This window comes from Herpailurus yagouaroundi, unplaced genomic scaffold (assembly GCF_014898765.1).
Source record: "Herpailurus yagouaroundi ecotype Mexico unplaced genomic scaffold, PumYag 28, whole genome shotgun sequence".
NCBI lineage: Eukaryota > Metazoa > Chordata > Mammalia > Carnivora > Felidae > Herpailurus > Herpailurus yagouaroundi.
The window spans coordinates 49072015-49093270 of record NW_024412376.1 but is presented as its reverse complement, the minus strand read 5'-3'; the positions used below and the strand labels follow the sequence as shown (position 1 = coordinate 49093270).

At 37.2% G+C, this 21256-nt stretch overlaps 1 protein-coding gene across 3 annotated transcripts in view; it reads left to right on the top strand.

The window, feature by feature from the left end:
* NAA15 (N-alpha-acetyltransferase 15, NatA auxiliary subunit) overlaps positions 1-21256 on the top strand; it is an 86344-nt gene that overhangs the window by 16124 nt on the left and 48964 nt on the right. For all 3 annotated transcript variants that reach the window (XR_005789768.1, XM_040473677.1, XM_040473669.1), the window contains exon 2: positions 18934-19018. Coding sequence is in view for 2 of the 3 variants with exons in the window: in XM_040473677.1 (XP_040329611.1) it covers positions 18934-19018 (85 nt within the window). In the remaining variant the exon portion in view is untranslated. The remainder of the gene's footprint in view (positions 1-18933; positions 19019-21256) is intronic.

The following is a 21256-nucleotide window of genomic DNA, read 5'->3' as shown; positions in this document are numbered from 1 at the left end:
CTTGGGCTGTTTCCATAATTTGGCTATCATAGATACACTGCATCAGGGTGCATGTATCCCTTTGAATTAGTATTTTTATATTCTTTGGATAAATACCTAGTAGTGCAATTGCTGGGTTGTAAGGTAATTCTATTTGTAACTTTTTTTTTTTTAAGATTTTATTTTTAAATAATTTTATACCCAGTGTGGGGCTCGACCCCACAATCCTGAGATCAAGAGTCGCATGCTTTACCAACTGAGCTAGCCAGGCCACCCCTATTTTTAACTTTTTGAGGAAGCTCCAGATTGTGTTCCACAGTGGCTGTACCAGTTTGCATTCCTACCGTAAGTGCAAAAGGGTTTCCCTTTCTCCACATCCTTGCCAACACCTGTTGTTTCTTGTGTTGTGTTGTTGGTTTTAGTTGATCTGACTGTTGTAAGGTGATACCTCATTGTAGTTTTGATTTGCATTTCCCTGATGGTAAGTGATGATGAGCATCTTTTTATGTGTCTGCTGGCCATATGTATATCTTCTTTGGAAAAATGTCTGTTCATGTCTTCTGCCCATTTTTTAATTGGATTATTTGTGTTTTGGGTGTTGAGTTTTGTAAGTTCTTTATATATTTTGTAAGTTCTTTAGATAAGTACTAACCCTTTATCGGATTATGTCATTTCCAAATATCTTCTCCCACTCAGTAGTTTGCCTTTTAGTTTTGTTGAGTTTCCTTTGCTGTGCAGAAGCTTTTGCATGTTGCTCTGCATTTTTCCCAACACCAGTAGTCAAAGAGATGGTCTTAACAGACTCTCTTAGGTCTCTTCTTTTGACTCCCAGTAGCCATTGCTCTTCATCCGTCATGTCTCTAAATACTTCCCTTCAGGATGGGGCCACCTTGCGAGGGTGAATCCTAGTTAATATTACAGATATTCAGTCACCACTTAGACCCTGTGGTATTAATCTTTTGGACAGTTCCCATTGGAACTTCTTGTATCGGATGTTTATGCACTTATATGTAAATTGGAATTTTTTAGTTGTTTCATCTTATAGTGCTGGCTTTGGGTGATTTTGTTTGCTGTTTGTTCGCCTGTATGGTTTTTATGAGGATTTTTGGAATGTTTAGAAATTAGGGAGCAGACATTCTATAAAGAGTTAATTTTTGGTTTTATGTGCTATGCTTGGTAATGGTGCTTTAAAAAAATTTGCAACTTGTGTTTTATAATTGAATAATTCGTTATATTTGTTTCTGTGTTCTCATAGCCACTCCATTGTTTTTTTCAAACTCTTCTGGGAGTATTTATCATTGAAGTAATTACAAGGTTCTATTATATAACTGATTATCATATATATATGTGCATGTATATCTTAAGTTTTACTAAATTTTTTTCTATCCTTAGCATTAGAGTTCATAGCTTATAGCATTTCTTTATCAGAGGTCCTCATATTAAGCAGGAATCCTTAGTCTTCCTTCAACTTTTTTTTTCCTCAAGTGACATCATTTAATGCTCAAAAAAAAAAAAAAGATAAAAACACATTTTACAGTGCATTAACAGTGGTGTAGTGTCCAGAAAGCAGATGGTGATGGTCACATTGAATTCTGCTAGTAAGACCATATCTAATTTAAATTCTGGGTCCAAAAGATACGGACCAGTGACTCCCTCAGGTTGATATGCCATAAGAATATTGGTATAAAATTCCCACAGACCTTTCTTTGTTTTATTTTGAGACTATGTACTTGTTACTTTTAAAATACTGAAATACCTTTTGTTTGGTGAAATATTAGAGACAGATTTTTAAAAATGGTTTACTGAGAAAAAATAAAATTTAGCAACCTCATTTAAATTATCCAATTTTTGTATTTGAAATTTTGCTGGTCTTGAAAAAATATATAAGTATGGAAATGGTATTTTATCAACCTCACAGAGTGGCCCTGATTGTTAAAGTACTTAAAACTTCCAGGTAAGGAACAGCTAAAAGAACAAAGATGTTTAGCTTGAAAGGGAAAACTGAATTCTTACAGACCTAAAATGAATAAACAGAAGTTAGAAGGAGCTAGTGTTTGCCTTGGTATATCTAAAAACATTTTAATAAAAGAGTGAGCTGGCAGTAGACATGAGCTGTGTGACCATTCACACCAGATGATGTTTAAGGTCTCTTCCAACTAAGAGACTATAAAATAGTCTTGACTTGTTGAGTCTTATCTCAGTGGATCTTGTTTTTGTTTTTTGTATAAGTAAGAGAAACATTTTTTTAAGAAAAACAGTATAAAACTAGGAGGAGAAAGGTTATCCTTAGAATTTGTTTTCATGGTTGTTGTAGTTGTCCAGAAATTATATGATATACAAAGGACGACATATTGTCTACAAATTGAAGTTCCAACTAAAATAATTTTAGGAAATGGAGGATAAAAGTAGAGATTCTGTGTTTCCTTTAAAAATTTTTTGGGGCGCCTGGGTGGCGCAGTCGGATAAGCGTCCGACTTCAGCCAGGTCACGATCTCGCGGTCTGTGAGTTCGAGCCCCGCGTCAGGCTCTGGGCTGATGGCTCGGAGCCTGGAGCCTGTTTCCGATTCTGTGTCTCCCTCTCTCTCTGCCCCTCCCCCGTTCATGCTCTGTCTCCCTCTGTCCCAAAAATAAATAAACGTTGGAAAAAAAAAATAAAAAATAAATAAAAATATTTTAAAAAATATTTTCTTTTTAATTTTTTTAATGTTTATTTTTGAGAGAGAGAGAGACAGACAGACAGATGGTGAGCAGGGGAGGGGCAGAGAGAGAGAGGGAAGACCTAGAATCTGAAGCAGGTTCCAGGCTCTGAGCTGTCAGCATAGAGCCCAATGTGGGGCTCGAACTCACGAACCAGGAGATCATGACCTGAGCTGAAGTCAGACTCTTAACTGGCTGAGCCACCCAGGCACCCCTAAAAAAGTTTTTTTTTTTTAATTAAAATATAATTTGCAGTAAAATGCCCAGGTCTTGAGTGTACTGTTCTTTTAGGTGTCTTGAGGGTACTTTTCTGCTTGTTTTGACAAATGCATATACCCTTGAAACCCAAGCCCCTTTCAAGATGTAGAACATTTCCATCATCTCAGAAAGACCCTTTGATCCCCTTGATTAAATAGTTTAATTCAGTTTCTGCTTTCATATTTCTCTGCATTCAGTGAAGCTGGGTTCGGTCTAAATATTGTAAGCTGTAACTGATATAGTGCTTTATTTAACTTTAAAAGAAAATCTGTTTTTTAAGTTTATTTGTTTTGAGAGAGAGAGAATGCGAGCAAGTGGAGGAGGGGCAGAGAGAGAGAGGGAGAGTGGATCACAGGCAGGCTCTGCGCTGACAGCAGATGCAGGGGCTTGATCCCAGGAACCATGAGATCGTGACCTGAGGTGAAATCAAGTCAGATGCTTAACTTACTGAGCCACCCAGGTGCCCCCAGCCCCAATTTTTTTTTTTAAGTCAATTCTACCCCCACCATGGGGCTTGAACCCACAACCCCAAGATCAAGGGTCACATGCTCCACTGACTGAGCCAGCTAGGTGCCCCTTTTTAAATATTTTTATTGAATGCTTACTCAGGTTCTTTATATATATTTGCATTAAATTTTTTTTAATGTTTATTTTTGAGAGGAGAGAGTGTGTGTGAGTGGGGGAGGGGCAGAGAGCGAGGGAGACGTAGAATCTGAAGCAGGCGCCAGGTTCTGAGCTGTCAGTACAGAGCCCCAAGTGGGGCTTGAGCCCATGGAGTACGAGATCATGACCTGAACTGCAGTCGGAGGCTTAACTGACTGAGCCACACAGTTGCCCCGTATGTTTGCGTTTAACTCTCACCTGCACCCTGCCGGATGGGTTGATGATTTCGTTGAGGCTATAGTTAGGCCAGTGATACAAAGCTGTTTATTAAGTGGTTGCTAAGATTTGAACTCTAAACCAGTGTTGTCCAATAGAATTTTTGGTGATGATGGAAATGTTCTGTATCTGAGTTTCCAGGATGTTCCACTATTCACGTGTGGCTGTTGAACACTTGAGGTGTTGATATTGTGACTGAGGAGCTTTACTGAAGAATTTTAATTTTTATTTAGTATTGATTAACTGAAATGTTAAATGGCTACAACTTTAACCTCTGACTCTTAAGGCTTTATGTGCTCTTTCTCTATACCTTTCTGCTCGACGGAAGTCTAACTTCTAAAGTAGCTCCAGTACACTGGTACTAAGTGCTGGTCAGCCTCCTGGTAAGTTAATAAATGCTTCTTCTTGATTTGATTTTGGCATACATAAGACTCATTTTCTTTTTAACTTTTTAATTGTGAAAAATTTCACACATACAAAAATAAAATATTATGAACCTATGTCCTAATTTTGACAGTTACCAACTTTTGGTTCATTCTTTTTCATCTGTGACCCCCATCCCCTGGATTATTCTGAAAAAATACCAGGCATCATTTCAACATGGTTGACTTTTTTTTTTTTTTTTAATTTTTTTTTTTCAACGTTTATTTATTTTTGGGACAGAGAGAGACAGAGCATGAACGGGGGAGGGGCAGAGAGAGAGGGAGACACAGAATCGGAAACAACATGGTTGACTTTTAAAGCCAGATTTGGCTTTTATCATTTAGCTTAATTTGAGGATTCATTCTTTTTTAATCAATTTCAAAGAATGAAAGGTTTCTTGGATTAGCTGAAGGAAAGTAATGGAAGGATATATATATAGAGAGAGAGAGTACCAAAGAATATCATGTAATCTTAATGCCAAATCTAAATTGTATGTACAGTATTTGCCTAGTTTCTTAATTTGCTCTGTTGTAGTTCCCACTTCTAAGGAACTGTTTTTTTCTGTAACAAGGATTTGGAAAAAGATGAAGTTTCTTTCTGCAGTAGATAACCTTACATAGTTATATAAACAGCCAGCTCTTTTGGAGATTTCTTAACCTCCTTCATATTCTTATCAGTGAAGTTAGAGATCATTTTTCTAGGCAGAGTAATGGAATAATTTTCAGTATTAGAACAAAAGTTCTGTTTCTTAACATTGTTGGTTTCATTTCTATGATCTCATGGTACCATAGTGCCTCACCTCAGGCATGGTGCTGATCAACTGTGCTGGGCCAGAGAGGATCCACTTCTGGGATTCCTCTGGCACAGTTGCCTAAGGCTGTGTTCGTTTTTTTTTTGTTTTTTTTTTTGTTTTTTTTTTTTAATTTCTTCTTTCTGTTCTTGAGATGGGATAAATTTTATTGATTGGTTTACCAGTACACTGAATCTTTCCTGTTGTCTCCATTCTGTTATTGAGCTCCCATGATGAGTTTTTTTTCTCCTACCAAAAAATGTGTTGTACGGTGTTCAGTATTGCTTTCTTTGGTATACTTATTTATTATTCTTTATTATTATTTTTAGAGAGACAGTCTTAGCAGGCTCCATGCTGAGCATGGAGCTCAGTGCTGGGCTCGATCCCATGACCCTGGGATAAACCTGAGCTGAAATCAAGTGGGTCATTCAACCTACTGAGCCACCCAGGTGCCCTACCTCTGGTATTTTTATAGTAGCTAATTTAAAATCTTAAATGTCTCCTTTCTACATTGGTATCTGCAGATTGTCTTTATCCTTGCAAGTTGAGATTTTTCCTGTTTCTTCACATGCCACATAAGTTTGGATTTTATCCTGAACGTTTTGAATATCAGCTTGTCAGGCTGTGGGTCTTGCTGAAATCCTATGGAGAATGTTAATTTTATTTTAGCAAATCTGGTTAGGTTCAGGCTGCAAGTCCCAACTGTTTCAGCTGGGGTTCTAATATGAGTTTAGATTTTAAAATCTTTGTAGTCATTTTTGGATCTGTCTTGCTGATGTTTCACCCCGTAACTAGTCTGGGTCCTGGACAGTGTATCTATTAATTCAGTTCTCAGTCTTTGGTATTGTGAATAGGATCAGACCCATGCATGTGCAGTTTAGGGGTTATGAACCATGGAGTTCATAACTAACTTTATGGAGTTGCCTTCTCCCAGTTCCTCCTCTGTGATATTCTTGATATTTTATTTCCCTGAGCCTCCCCTTTTCACCTTCTGGCTAGAAAGCTGGGGTTCTAGTTGTTTCATTGTACTATGCACTTTTGTGATTATGCCTTTGATTGGCTAGAGCTTTATCAACTTCATTGATCTCAAAGAACTAGCTTTTGGTCTCACTTATTTTGTCTATTTTTTGTTTTTTCTGTTTCATTGATTCTTCTCTTAACCTTTTTTACTTCCTTTTTGTTTAATTTGATTTGAGTTTAATTTGCTCTTATTTTTCTAATTTCTTAAAGTAGAAGCTGAGATAATTGGAGACCTTTTATAATGCAGGCTTTTTTCTAACTAGTTGTATAACTTTCTTTGGTTGTTACTTCTCAGCAGTTGGACAGTGATATGCCTCTCTGTTCCCCTCCTCCCATCGTTTTTTCAGCTTATCTTACTTGGGTTTGTTGAGATTCTTGGATCTGTGGATTTAGAGTTTTCATCTAATTTGTAGTTTTTTATATTTTCCCCCCTTTACTCTTTTTATCCCCTTTTGAAACTCCTGTTACATGTATGTGTTAGACTATTAGACTACAGGTCATTGAGTTTCTCTTTTTTCTCTCCCTGCTCGCCCCACCCCATCATTTTCCATTTTGGACCATTTGTGTTACAGATGTTCAGGTTCATTGCAGTCACTTTAAGTTCTCTCAGTGGTTTTATGTTCACTGCACTGGCTTTGAAATTCACTGTATTGTCTAATATTTTAAGCTCATATGATTAACTTTTAATTTTTTGGTATTTTTATTCAACAGTGCTCCCCCTCCCCCTTTTAAGAGAGAGAGCACTCGTGCCTGTGCAGGTGAGGCAGAGGGAGGAGAATCTTGAGCAGGCTGCATGCCCAGCACAGAGCCCAAGACAAGGCTCGTTCTCATGAACCTGAGCTCTCATGACCCTAGCTGAAATCACATCATGGGTTAGATGCTTAACCAACTGAGACACCCAAGTGCCCATACAATGTCCATATTTTTTAAGTGTCCATTTTTCTTTTCTTTTTTAATATATGTATATTTTTAGCTTTTTTATCTTCGTAATCTCCATATCCAACATAGGGCTTGAACCCACAACCCCAAGAGTCGCATGCTCTGCCAGCTGTGCTAGCCAGATGCTTCTCTTTTCTTTCTTTCTTTTTTATTTAATTTTTTAAAAAGTTAATTTATTTTGAATGAGTAAGAGCAGGGGAAGGAAGGAGAAGAGAGAGAGGGAAAGAGAATCCCAAGCAGGCTCCACACTGAGTGCAGAGCCCAGGTTGGGGCTTGTTTTCATGAATCCTGACAGCATGACCTGAGCTGAAATCAAGAGTTGAATGCTTACCAAACTGAGCCACCCAGACACCCCATTTTTTTTTTTTTTTAAGTAAATTCTTCCCCCACTGTGGGCCTTGAAGTCACAGCCCTGAGATCATGAGTTGCATGCTTGGGGTGCCTGGGTGGTTCAGTTGATTAAGTGTAAGGCTCTGTGCTGACATTGCAGAGCCTGCTTGGGATTCTCTCTCTCTCCCTCTCTCTCTGCCCCTCCCCCTGCTCAGATGCACATTCTCTCATAAATAAATAAACATTAACAAATTTTTTTTAAAAGTCATATGGTATACTAGCTGAGCCAGCCATGTGCCTTCCTTTAAGTTTCCATTTTCCAGTTTTTGTTTTTTGATTGTGTCCATGTTTTCCTTTCAATCCCTTAATATTACCTAATAGTTAATAGTGTTTTAATGTGTTTGCTACTACATCGTCATTATTTTTGAGTAGTTTTTGATTTTTTATTTCCTATAGGTCATGGATCATAATTTTCAGCTTTACATTTCTAATAATTTTTGTTTCTCATAATACTGGAAATTATAGACACTAGGATATTAAATGTCTGGATCCTATTGTCCTTCTGAAGAGTTTTGTTTAGATAGACCATTAATTTGCTTGTGCATCAGCTTTTCTCCAGGGCTTGTTTTGAGGCTTTGATAAAAGTGGGTCTAGATTAGCCTATTCCTAAGGTGTGGTCTTTCTGGGTCTCTACTGAATCTTTGAGTATTTAATAAAGTTTCTAAATTGATGTTAGGATCTCTAATACCTACTCCCACCCATGTATGAGTACCAGTAGTTGTTCAGCTCATGATACTTGATAGTTGTCTTTTGCTTAACTTCAGTAGAATCTTGCAATGAGCCCACTCATTGGGCTTAATATTTGACTAAAGATATTTGTGCAGATTTCTGAAGCTTCATCTTTGTACAGTTCTCTCTGGGACTCAACCCCATAAATTCCAGCTGTTTGAGCAGTTTCTAACTCAAATTTGTGCTTAAATCAGTGAGACTGCCATGTTCTGTTTGGCTTCCCCTTCCCTATTCTACAGTCTGGAAAATGCCTCTAGGCGGAGAAGAGGATTTTTTGGGGGTTTACCTTGTTTCCCTTCTGAGATCTTAGTCCTGTGTTGGCTGTCATCCAACAGCTGAAAATAGTTACTTCATATTTACTTATTAGCTTTATGCTTGGCAGAAGTATCATCTTTCATATATATATATATATATTTACATTTTTATTCAATTTTGAGAGACAGAGACAGAACACTAGCGGGGTAAGGGCAGAGAAAGAAGGAGACACAGAATCCGAAGCAGGCTTCAGGCTCTGAGCTGTCAGCCCAGAGCCCTGTGTGGGGGCTCGAACCCACAAACCGCGAGATCATGACTTGAGCCGAAGTTGGATGCTTATCCATCTGAGCCACCCAGGTGCCCCTGAATTTTTTTAAATGTTAATTTATTTTTGAGACAGAGAGAGAAAACAAGTGGGGGAGGAAGAGAGAGGGGTGGGAACAGAGGATCTGAAGCAGGCTCTGTGTGCTGACAGCAGAGAGCCCAATGTGGGGCTCAAACTCAGGAACCGTAAGATCATGACCTGAACCGAAATCGGATGTTTAACTGACTGAGCCACCCAGGTGCCCCCATCTTAATTAGACAAAAATGTGTGTTAAAGCTGAGTTATATATGTATTTGGCCTTATATGTTTGGAGGGAAATTGTTCAATGAAATATACACTATTTCCTATTTTTCTTATTAAAACCTTTTGTCACTACAGTTTATCTTTGGGCAAGAGCAGAAAATTTATGGTATAAACTAAATTGAATATTTGTTGTTACTTTTTCCCTTAGACTAGGAATACTGTTCTCATTTGTAATGAGTGATCTGTTGGAGAAGTAGGGCTGTTAGGAAAAAAAGAGTTTGGGATCCATTTCCTTAAACACACACTGATTCTTGAGTGGGAAGAAATGAATTCTTAGTTTTTTGGAAGAGTATGCCATTCTAATTATTTTTACAGGTCACATTGACAGGAGAAAATTGATTTAATGACATTGAGTATAATTTTAAGATGGAAGACTGCCAAATTTCATTAATCGAGAATTAGTTGAAACTTAATTACTGGCCTGAAATGTGATAAAATAAAAAAACTAGGTAGTATAGTATTATCACATGTAAAGAAAGGAGTTTGGTTATTGTTTTTTTTTTTCTTTCTAATGTTTGTTTATTTGGGGAGGGAGGGGCAGAGAGAGGGAGACACAGAATCAGAAGCAGGCTCCAGGGTCTGAGCTGTTGGCACAGAACCTGACTTGGGGCTTGAACTCACAGACCACGAGGTCATGACCTGAACTGAAGTTGGACGCTAAACCTACTGAACCACTCAGGCACGCGTGGAGTTTGGTTTTTAATTTTCATTGGTAAACTCCATTATTTGGGGGAATTCTCCAATTAGTTAATTATTCTGTGTTGCATTCATTTTTCTTACCTATTTTTGGCATTTTTATTGCCCATTTGACTATAATAATAAGTAAGCAAAGAAACAAAAGGTGAGGTAACATTTGAATTTGTTGATTAGAAGATCTGTTAAAAGATTTGGGGTGCCTGGTTGGCACAGTCAGTTGAGTGTCCCTTGATTTCAGCTCAGGTTATTGTCTCACACAGTTTGTGAGTTCAAGCCGAGCCCTGCCTGCACTGACAGTGTAGAGCCTTATTGGGATTCTCTTTCTCTCCCTTTCTCTGTCCCTCCCCTGCTTGTGCATGTGCATGCACTCTCTGTCTCTCTCAAAATAAATAAATGAACTTATTAAAAAGATCTGTAAAAGATTAAAAATATAGGCTTTGATAACATTTATGTTAATAAAATTTAATAAAGTTACTGTGTATGATGGAAAGAGCTCTCAGAGCTTTAGAGGGTCTAGGATGTAGTCTAAATTTTGCCACTAACTAGGTAAATTGCTTGCTCTCTTTTTAAAGTTGATTTAATTTGAGAGGGAGCATGCATGTGCGTGTGTTTCCTTCCATAAGTGAGGGAGGGGCAGAGAAAGGAGAGAGAATCTCAAGTAGGCTCCCAGCTGTCAGCACGGAGCCTGATGCAGGGCTCAAACTCATGAACCGTGAGATCATGACCTGAGCCCAGATCAGGAGTCAAACACTTAACTGACTGAGCTACCCAGGCACCTCGAAATTGCTTGTTTTCTTAATCTTACTTGTAAAATAAGGATTGAACCTTTTATGCTTAGTTTGCAGGAGTATCATGAAAATTATACGTTAGTGTGAAATCCCTTTGAAAAATGTGGTGCTGTAAACAATGTAAGGTATTTCCAGTAAGACCAAGGGGAAAAAAACTCTAATTCTGAATATTTTAAGTTCAGCTATACAAAGTAAAGTCACATTGGGGGCCCCTGGTGGCTCATTCGGTTAAGCGTCCAACTCTTGGTTTTGGCTCAGGTGATGATCTCATGGTTTCGTGGGTTTGAGCCATTTATCAGGCTCTGTGCGCACAGCGCAGAGCCTGTTTGGGATTCTCTCCCCCCTTTCTCTATGCCCCTCCCGTCATACTGTCTCTGTCTCGAAATAAATAAATAAACTTTAAGAAAATTAGAAAAAAGTCACACTGTACATGTCAAGTAAGAATATAAACTTCTATGATTTTTATATGCTTGTTATGAATTGTTTATACACTTCCCATTTATACTGTGGGATAGTAGAATGTTCTGTAGTTTTGGATTAAAACTTCTCATTAAAAAATCAGAATTTTGGGGCGCCTAGGTGGCTCAGTCAGTTAAGCAGCTGACTCTTGATTTCAGCTCACAGTTCATGAGATCAGGCCCCATGTGGGGGAGCCTACTTGTGATTCTCTCTCTCCCTCCTCTCTGCCCCTCCCCCCATGCACGCTCTCTCTCTTTCTCAAAAATAAATAATCATTTAAAATGTTATTGGGGCGCCTCAGTGGCTCCGTCGGTTGAGCGTCCGACTTTGGCTCAGGTCATGATCTCATGGTTAGTGAGTTTGAGCCCCACGTCGGGCTCTGTGCCGACAGCTCAGAGCCTGGAGCCTGTTTCGGATTCTGTGTCTCTCTGTCTCTCTGACCCTCTCCCGTTCATGCTCTCTCTCTGTCTCAAAAAAAAAATAAATAGGGGCGCCTGGGTGGCGCAGTCGGTTAAGCGTCCGACTTCAGCCAGGTCACGATCTCGCGGTCCGTGAGTTCGAGCCCCGCGTCGGGCTCTGGGCTGATGGCTCAGAGCCTGGAGCCTGTTTCTGATTCTGTGTCTCCCTCTCTCTCTGCCCCTCCCCCGTTCATGCTCTGTCTCTCTCTGTCCCAAAAATAAATAAAACATTGAAAAAAAAATTAAAAAAAAATAAACGTTAAAAAAATTAAAATAATAAAATGTTATTAATGTTTGTTTATTTTTGAGAGAAAGAGAGTGCAAGTGGGGGAGGGGGCAGAGAGAGAGGGAGACACAGAATCTGAAGTAGGCTCACCCATGAGCAGTGAGATCATGACCTGAGCCAAAGTCGGATGCTTAACTGACTGAGCCACCCAGGTGCCAGAATAATCATTTAAAAAAAATCAGAATGTTTCTAGCAATTTCCTCTGTAATGGGAAATATAGCTTAATTTTTTCTTTTTTTTCCTCTCATTCTGACTGCTCTCTATAATGGCTTTGTATTACTTGTGTTAGTGGTTTCCTTTTTAAAAAAACCTTTTCTCTTTTTAAATTGTTTTTAATGTTTATTTTTTGAGAGAGAGATAGAGTGCAAGCAGGGGGAGGGGCAGAGAGAGAGGGAGACACAGAATCTGAAGCAGAGTCCAGGCTCTCCACTGTCAGCACAGAGCCTGACGTGGGGTTTGCAGGGTTCAAATCCACAAACCACAAGACCATGACCTGAGCAGAAGGCCGAAGCTTAACCGATTGAGCCACCCAGGTGCCCCTCTTTTTTCTTATTTTTTTTTTCTGTTCTACACTATTGAAGGGTAGTAGAAAGGTAGATATATATATGTATTTTTTTATTTTTATTTTTTTAAATTTATTTTGAGAGAGAGAGAGAGGATAAGGCAGAGAGAGGGAGAGAGAGAGAGTCCCAAGCAGGTTCCACACTGTCAGTGTGGATCCCAATATGGGCCTTGAACTCAAGAATGGTGAGATAATGACCCAAGCCAAAGTCAGATGCTTAACCAACTGAGCCACCCAAGTGCCCCTAGAAAAGTAGCTGTAATGGCTAGGTGTAATGGCTCTGAATTCAGATTGTCTGGGTTTAAATCTTTTTTTCCATCACTTAGTAGTCGTGTGACCTTAGTCAAATTATGTAATCTCTCTGGATCTCAGATATCTCATCTAAAATGAGGTTAAAAAGAATACCTACTTCATACCATTGTTAAGATTAAATGAGTTTTCCCTGTAAAGCATTTAGCACAGTGCCTGGCACACAGCAAATGCTCAGTAAATGTTAGCTATAGTACTATTTGTTTTATGTGTCTTTTTCTGACAAGTTATCTCCATGATTTAAGCACTCATTGCAGTAAGCTTTATTGTCTGAAGTCAGTGTTTATTTTTTTAATTATATTTTAATTTTTTTTAATGTTTATTTATTTTGAGACAGAGTACACATGCCCAAGTGGCAGGAGCAGAGAGAAGAGGGAGGGGGAGAGAGAGAGAATCCCAAGCAGGCCTCTTGCTGCCAGCTCAGAGCCCAACTCAGACTCGAACTCACAAACTATGAGACCATGACCTGAGCCAAAATCAAGAGTCATACTCTTAAGCGACCAAACCACCCAGGCATCCCTGAAGTCAGTGTTTAAAACCAGAACTATTTGATTCCAAAGACTGCTCTTTTCATTATTTGACTTAATTCCTTGATGTAAAATTTTCCATTCACATTGTAACTAGTATGTAAAAGTTACCTATGAATATAATGCTAGGATTATGACACGGTGACACTTTATGATTTCTTTACTTTAGCAGAGAAGACCTAGCCTCCTTTTGTACCATATTTATTAAGTTGGCTTTGGTACATATAAACCTTAGGTGTAAAAGCAGTTTTTAATACAAAGTAAATTAAAAGAGACTATTATTTTTTTGCCATTATTTCAGATGGGTCGTTATTTTTTGTTGCTCTCACATATATTTTTGTAATCTCAGCTACTAATAAGTTCTGTTCACATTTTTCCTCTCTTTTGGTGAGTATCATGTTTTTATTTCTGTTAAGTATGAATCTCAAATTGGAATTGTTGTGTGATTGTATGATTAGATATTGCCAGTGTTTTTTAAAATCTGGTTTTATTGAGATATAATTTTTATACCATAAAACTCCTTCTGCCAAACAGTTGAACCAATTAATCAGTTTTCTCTCTTACCAGAAATCTATGAGAGTTCCAGTTGCTCCATACATTCATCAGTTAATATCATCTAACATTTTAATCACATTTAACTTAAAGGCATGGCACATGTAATTAAGAATCTCAAGTGTTTATTGGCTGTTAGGATAACCTCTTTTGAGAGCATTTTCTTCAGGACCCTTGCCCAATTTTTTAATGAGCTAACTCTTACTGATACTGAGTTACAGTTCTTTATATTTTCTGGGTGTAAGATCTTTGCTGTGCATTGCATATGTCTTTGGCCTGCGTTTTGTTGTTGTTGTTGTTGTTGTTGTTGTTTTTTAATGCTACTTCAAACATTTAAGCTTTCCTGTTTGAGGGATAAGGGAGATTGCTAACTGAACATAAAATATTTTTTTTTTAGAAGTTTTATTGTTACACCTTTTTCGTTTAGATTTGTGATGTTTTCACAGTTTATTTTTCTTCTGTACAGAAGGGTCATTGGCCTCATGAAGTTTCACCCTACATACTTAAGACTTAGTACTCAACAATTTTTAGGAACAGATGCATGGTGGCTCTACTAATTTATTTTTTATTCTTATTTATCCTTCAGTTTAGGTAGTTCTATTGCTGTGTCTTCTATTTCACTGATTATTTTCTTCTGCATTGTCATAATTGCTTTAATGTAAGTGTTCATTGTATGTATTTTTCACCTCTAGAAGTGCTGTTTGGTTCTTTTTTTAATGTGTTCTGTTTCTGTTTTCACATGTTTACATTTTTTAAAAATTCTTGATCCTATTTGTGATCATTGTCTTGATATCTTTACCTCATAATTTCATCATTTCTCTCTTTTATTTCTCCAGGTTATAGGTCACGTTTTCCTGCTTCTTAGTTTATCTAATAATATTTTTTTTTTTTAATTTTTTTTTTCAATGTTTATTTATTTTTGGGACAGAGAGAGACAGAGCATGAACGGGGGAGGGACAGAGAGAGAGGGAGACACAGAATCGGAAACAGGCTCCAGGCTCTGAGCCATCAGCCCAGAGCCCGACGCGGGGCTCGAACTCACGGACCGCGAGATCGTGACCTGGCTGAAGTCGGACGCTTAACCGACTGCGCCACCCAGGCGCCCCAGTCTAATAATATTTTATTGGGTGTTGGGTATTATGAATTTTACATTGTTTTTTGGAATTAATTGTCTTTACAGAGTGTAGGACTTTGTTAATAGCAGGCAGTGTAGGTGCTTGTGTATAAGTCCTGGTGACTTGGAATTCTCAGTACCATGTGAGCCCTGAAAATTCTTGAACTTTCTACTTCCTGGTCATTATTTACCTTATGAAGTTTCACTCTACATATTCAAGACTTAGCACTTAATAATTTTCAGCAACCAATGCATAGGGATCCCATGCACGTTTTTAATCTGTTTCTCTGAATAGTTCCATCAGTGTTTGCTTTACTATCTGCTTGGCCTCATTGAATTTCATTCATTATCTTCAGCTCTGTGTGGACTGTTGTGCTCTGCTTGGGATCGTTTCTCCATGTACTGTGATCTATAAAGCAGTGGCGTTTCTACATTTGTCATGTTTTTCTCCCCCCTCTTGTGGTTCACAACGCTGCACTGCCTGTTGTCCAGTGTCTGACAAGTTACTTCATATGTTTTGTCCACTTTTCTTGTTTTTAGTAGAAGGGCAAGTTCATCCTCACTTATTCCATCATGGCCAAAAGTAGTTACTGTATTTTTACAGAAATAAATTTTCAGAAAGCTAATTGAAGGTTAAGAACAATGCACTTTAAACTGTTCTTTGTACGTATGTGGTTCCTGGAAAACGTTGACAAGTCAGGAGTGTCCCTTTTAACTAGTCTTTATATCATAGCTTACTTTAAAGCTTTTTACTGTAACTGTAATTATCATAAGAAAACCAAACTACTTTTAGGCTTTCTGCAGGGTAAATAGGAACGCTAAATTTATTTTCTTAGTTATGTTTCTTTGACTACTTATGGTTAATGATAGCCTTAAGTTACTGCTTCCGCTTTCCTCTCCTTCTTATCCCCCAGATCACTGTCTGCTGAGTGTATAGTTGATTGTGGGGAGGGCCAGACAGTTAGGAAGATATTGCAGAGAAATTGGAACTAATGGTACCTACTGCAGGTTGGAGGTATGAGAAAAAGAAAGCACCAAAGATAAATAGGGTTTTGTTTTGTTTTGTTTTGTTTTGCTTCATATCTGGTTGGGTGAGTTGAGGGGAAAGCATCTACTGAGATGATGAAGACTTGATGCAGAACTGATTCTGGGGGGAAAATTTAGTTGTGTTTTGGATGGATTAGGTTTGAGATGAAAAGCAGCAAAGCAGGGATGGTGAATACATAGTTATAGAGTAATTCTGTAATCGAGCTTAATTGTTTTTTCTTAATTTTTATTTTTTTATTAAAAAAATTTTTTTTGACATTCATTTTTTGAGAGACAGAGACAGTGTGAGTGGAGGAGGGGCAGAGAGAGAGAAAGACACAGAATCAGAAGCAGGCTGAAGGCTCTGAGCTTGTTAGTACAGAGCTGGACGTGGGGCTTGAACTCACGAGCTGCAAGATCATGACCCGAGCTGAAGTCGGACGCTTAACTGACTAAGCCACCCAGGCACCCCTACTTAATTAATTTTTAAAATATATATCCAAGTTAGTTAGCATACAGTGTAACAGTGATTTCAGGAGTAATTTCCTTGCCCATTTAGCCCATCCCCCCTCCCACAACCCCTCCAGCAGCACTCTTGTTTGTTCTCCATAGTTAAGAATCTCTTATGTTTTTGTCCCCCTCCCTGTTTTTATATTATTTTTGCTTCCTTTCCCTTATGTTCATCTGTCTTGTATCTTCAATTCCTCATATAAATGAAGTCATATAATTGTCTTTCTCTGACTAATTTTGCTTAGCTATTAATACCCTCTAGTTCCGTTCACGAGTTGCCAATGGCAAGATTTCATTCTTTTTGATTGCCTAGTAATACTCCATTGTATATATATACACCACATCTTCTTTATCCATTCATCCATCAATGGACATTTGGGCTCTTGCCATACTTTGGCTATTGTGGATAGTGCTGCTATAAACATGGGGGTGCATGTGCCCCTTCGAAACAGCATACCCGTATCCCTTGGATAAATACCTAGTAGTGCAACTCCTGGGTTGTAGGGTAGTTCTATTTTTAATTTTTTGAGGAACCTCCATACTGTTTTCAGAGTGGCTGCACCAGCTTGCATTCCCACCAGCAATGCAAAGGAGATCCTCTTTCTCCGCATCCTCGCCAACATCTGTTGTTGCCTGAGTTGTTAATTTTAGCCATTCTGACAGGTGTGAGGTGGTATCTCATTGTGGTTTTGATTCATATTTCCCTGATGGTGAGTGATGTTGAGCATTTTTTCATGTGTCGGTTGGCCATCTGGATGTCATCTTTGGAGAAGTGAGTAATTGATATCTTTGATGCCAAATGTGAAGTTTTACATTTTCATTGTTTTTACACATTTTTTCTGCTGTGATTTTGTCATCATTTGCATTAAGTCTTTCTCCCATATTTTGTAAATACGGTTTCAAAAGTTGTGAGTAAAATTTGCTTAAATGTATAACCATGAATTCTGGCATATATTACCTGACCTTTTACATGCAGTTTTTTCCTGCAGCAATACAGTGGTTTAAAAAATTATTAGTGAAACCACGTATTGATACACCTGAAAGTCAAATAACACTAAAATACTAAAACATTTATGGTGAAAAAAATATGTCCTCTCCCCACCCCCCCCACCCCGCCTTCCCACTTCTGAATCAAGCACCCTCCTAGCCATTTTCTCTGATATTTGCTTTCTTGTTGCTTTATAATACACCACTGTTTATAGTTACATGACCTTTAGACATTTGTTGACTTCTGGTTATAGAAAGAAGGACTTAGAACTTCATCATTCACACATTTGTCCACTTTTTCTCATTACCCCATCATAGTTGTATCATAGTATTTTGATAAACTAGTACTGAATATGTTTTTGTAATTACGTATGTATTATTTACTGTTAAGCCAAATATTACAATAAGATCATACTTTCTCTTTTAGACAAGACTTTATTTCTCCTAGAATTAAACCTGTCTGATTTATTCAGTTGCCTGGTTTTCTGTGGATGTATTGCTCATTTTCCCCAAATGTGCCTGAATTTTTGTCATGTGCTAATAAATCATAATTTCCATATTATGAAGTATACAAGTTCCATTTTTGCCCTTACTGGAAGCCTAGTCCATGGTGGACTTTGGCTTCCTATTTTATTTTGGAGTGGTCGTTCTCTAATTTTTTTTTTTCCCCTGCATTAGATTTATTTACCAGTACCATGTTGTCTTTTGTTTGTTTTGATTCCTCTTAATGGCTTCCTAAGGAAGAGTGTGTAGAGGTAAAATTTTAGTTTTCTGAGAAGCCTTTAAATGTCATTTTACTCATAAACTTTATTGATAATTTGGTTGGGCATAGAATTCTAGACTGGAACTGGATTTCACTCTGAATTTTGAAGACTGTATAGATGTTTTCTAGCTTTTAGCAGTATTCCATTATTATTTTGGAATAAAAGCTCAGTGCCGTTCTAATTACAGATGCTTTTATGTGATTTTTTTTCCCCACTCTGGAAGTTTTTAAGGACCTTTTCTTTGTTTTCAAGGCTTTGAAATTTTATTATGATGATTTTATTATAATGGTGTAGGTCTTTTCTTCTTTATATTTTGCATGCATTTGTTCATCCCTTGTGGCTTGAGAAACTTCTTTCCTTCAGTAAAATGAAAATATTGCTTTAAAATATAATTTCCATACCTTTATTTTTTTTTTCAGTTTTCATTTTCTGTAACATTTGGGCTTTTTAGAGTGAGTTGATGGTTTTTTAATAAATTTTTAAAAAATGTTTATTTATTTTGGGGGGGAGGGACAGAGAGAGAGAGGGAGAGAGAGAATCTTAAGCAGGCTTCACACCCAGCACAGAACTGACACGGGGCTCAATCCCATGAACCCTGAAATCATGACTGAAACAAAATTAGGAGTCAGATGCTTAGCCAGCTGAGCCACCCAGGTGCCTTTGTGAGCTGATGATTTCTTATTTTTCCTAATCTATATGGTGTCTCCTTGTCTTGGTTTTACTTTATTTATTTGAATCTTCAGGGGTTTTTTTTGTTTTTGTTTTAACTGGCATTTTAGTGGGATTTAGGAGAATATGGAAGTAACATTTGATGATTCTGTTGTATTTAGCAATCAAAATTTTAGGATTGAGTTTAAAATTGTTTGCACTTCTTGCTAAATTCAAATTTTTCTTTTTTGTTTTGACAGAGATGTTATGAACATAAACAGTATCGAAATGGGTTGAAGTTCTGTAAACAAATCCTCTCTAATCCCAAATTTGCAGAGCATGGAGGTAAGTATAAATACCCTGTGTTTGTAAGTGTAAGTAAATAGGGCTTTGCTAACTTGTGTGGCTTCATGTTTTTGGGTTCTATTACTCAGCTGCCTTAACTAGTTTTTGGGAGAGAATGGACTTTATCCTTGACTTTTGTAAGATGTTTAATACCATAGTTTGAATTTAATGTCATAAAAATTAACACAGTCTTCTTGATTTCTGGTTTATTCCTGTTTTGAAGATTAGTGCTGTAGAAAAGGCTGAGGAAATTAGTAGGAAAAATATGCGTAAGTTTAATAAATAAGTTTATTTAAGATGTTATTAGAAAAAATTTGCTTTAGAACTTTTGAGTTGGAAAAATCTGATTTCTTACAGTAAGCTTATTCAGAAAGTACCCATTTTGTCCATTGCTCATGAGCCAGCATCTTTTTATTTAGCATTGTATGTTAATTTTTCAAAACTGTCTTGTATTATGACATATTTGTATATTGGAACGTTCTTAAAATTTACATAGCTTTTGCCTATGGGAGGATAGAAGATTGGACAGTGAGGTGTTAGTAGGGTAAGAGAAAAGTGCATGGCTTAACTTGTGAAGATGCAAAAGAAAACTAAGCTTTCATTGACCAGATTTGTACAGTTGGCTCTCTTTACTCCTGCATACTTTTACTATAATAAAATTGTTTGGAGGTGGAAAGCAGTAGAAATAAAAGTACCTAATATATCTCTTTGTCTTTGTTAAAAAATAAATGTTTTTTTGTTAGATGGATAGTACATTGTTTCATATACCTTTCTAAAGTATGCATACTGGTAAAGTAACTTTCAGTACTATAGTCATGATAGAGTTTCAACACAGGAGAATGCCAAATTTTATTGTTGCTAAAATGCAGTTTCCCCTTGTATGTTAATGAATCTGAAATCAGATTGCATATAAGGTGTCATAATTTAATTGAAAGTGTTTTAACAGTACATAAAATGATGGTTTGTCTAAGACTTAATGGCAGCCCAGAGTTTCATTAATTAAGGCACTTTAAGATGTTTGGTAAACTTGTATGAACAGACTTTACATATTTGACAAAGAATTTCTTATGCAGTACCTTGTTAATTGGCTACTTGCCAAATATATTTTGTTTGCTTCCTTTTCCTTGAAAGTTATACATGATTTATAATGATTTGTACATAGTTTCCCCCCCTCTTCTATTTCTTTATCTTTATTTTTCTATAAATGTTGACTTTTTCTTGGGGTAATACTTTTAATTTTTACATTCTATTTCTTTTTTTTTTTTTTTTTAAGATTTTTTTTTTTTTCAACGTTTATTTATTTTTGGGACAGAGAGAGACAGAGCATGAACAGGCGAGGGGCAGAGAGAGAGGGAGACACAGAATCGGAAACAGGCTCCAGGCTCCGAGCCATCAGCCCAGAGCCCGACGCGGGGCTCGAACTCACGGACCGTGAGATCGTGACCTGGTTGAAGTCGGACGCTTTACCGACTGCGCCACCCAGGCGCCCCCTTTACATTCTATTTCTAATTAATTTTTCTATAAGTTACAAATTTCAGTCCTAAATGTTTGGTAAATTATAACGAATATTTTTTATTCCTGTATGCTTCATGACACAGACATTATAAAATTATGTATCTTTTTCTTTTCTTTTTCTGAAAACTTAGTTATTTCCCTCAACTCTCTGTTAATCTTTTTGATAGTGAGTGACAGATGTCTGACATTTTTCTTATGTGTTCCAGAGTCAATTAAAAATAAATTTATGAAAATGAGAAATGTAGACAGTTTGTGTGTATGTTTTAATCATTGGACAGTGAATTTAATCTTAATGTAACTTGGGTTCACAGAAATAAAGTCTGTTTTAAGGTAAAGTTTTCTGTACTTGAATGATTATGTGAGGTGACCCCATGGAATTCCCTTGAAGAACAGTAGAGTCATGGTATCTTGTTAGCACACGAATTTCCACATGTTCCTGCATTTGTGTATCTTTTAGTCTAAAAAAAAAATTCTAGGGATGCCTCGACAATAGAAATGTGTTTACTTGGTTTGTCAATTTTTTAAATATTTTAATTATGTACAAATCTGGAAAGTTTGTAAACAATCTCCTTGAAGGTTTAAATTCTCAGGGTAATGTAACATTTGTTTTTGAGATTATGATTACTTTTTTTGTTAATTATTCTTCGTGTTTAATTATTCTTTCTTTTCTCCTTCCTTCCTTCCTTCCTTCCTTCCTTCCTTCCTTCCTTCCTTCCTTCCTTC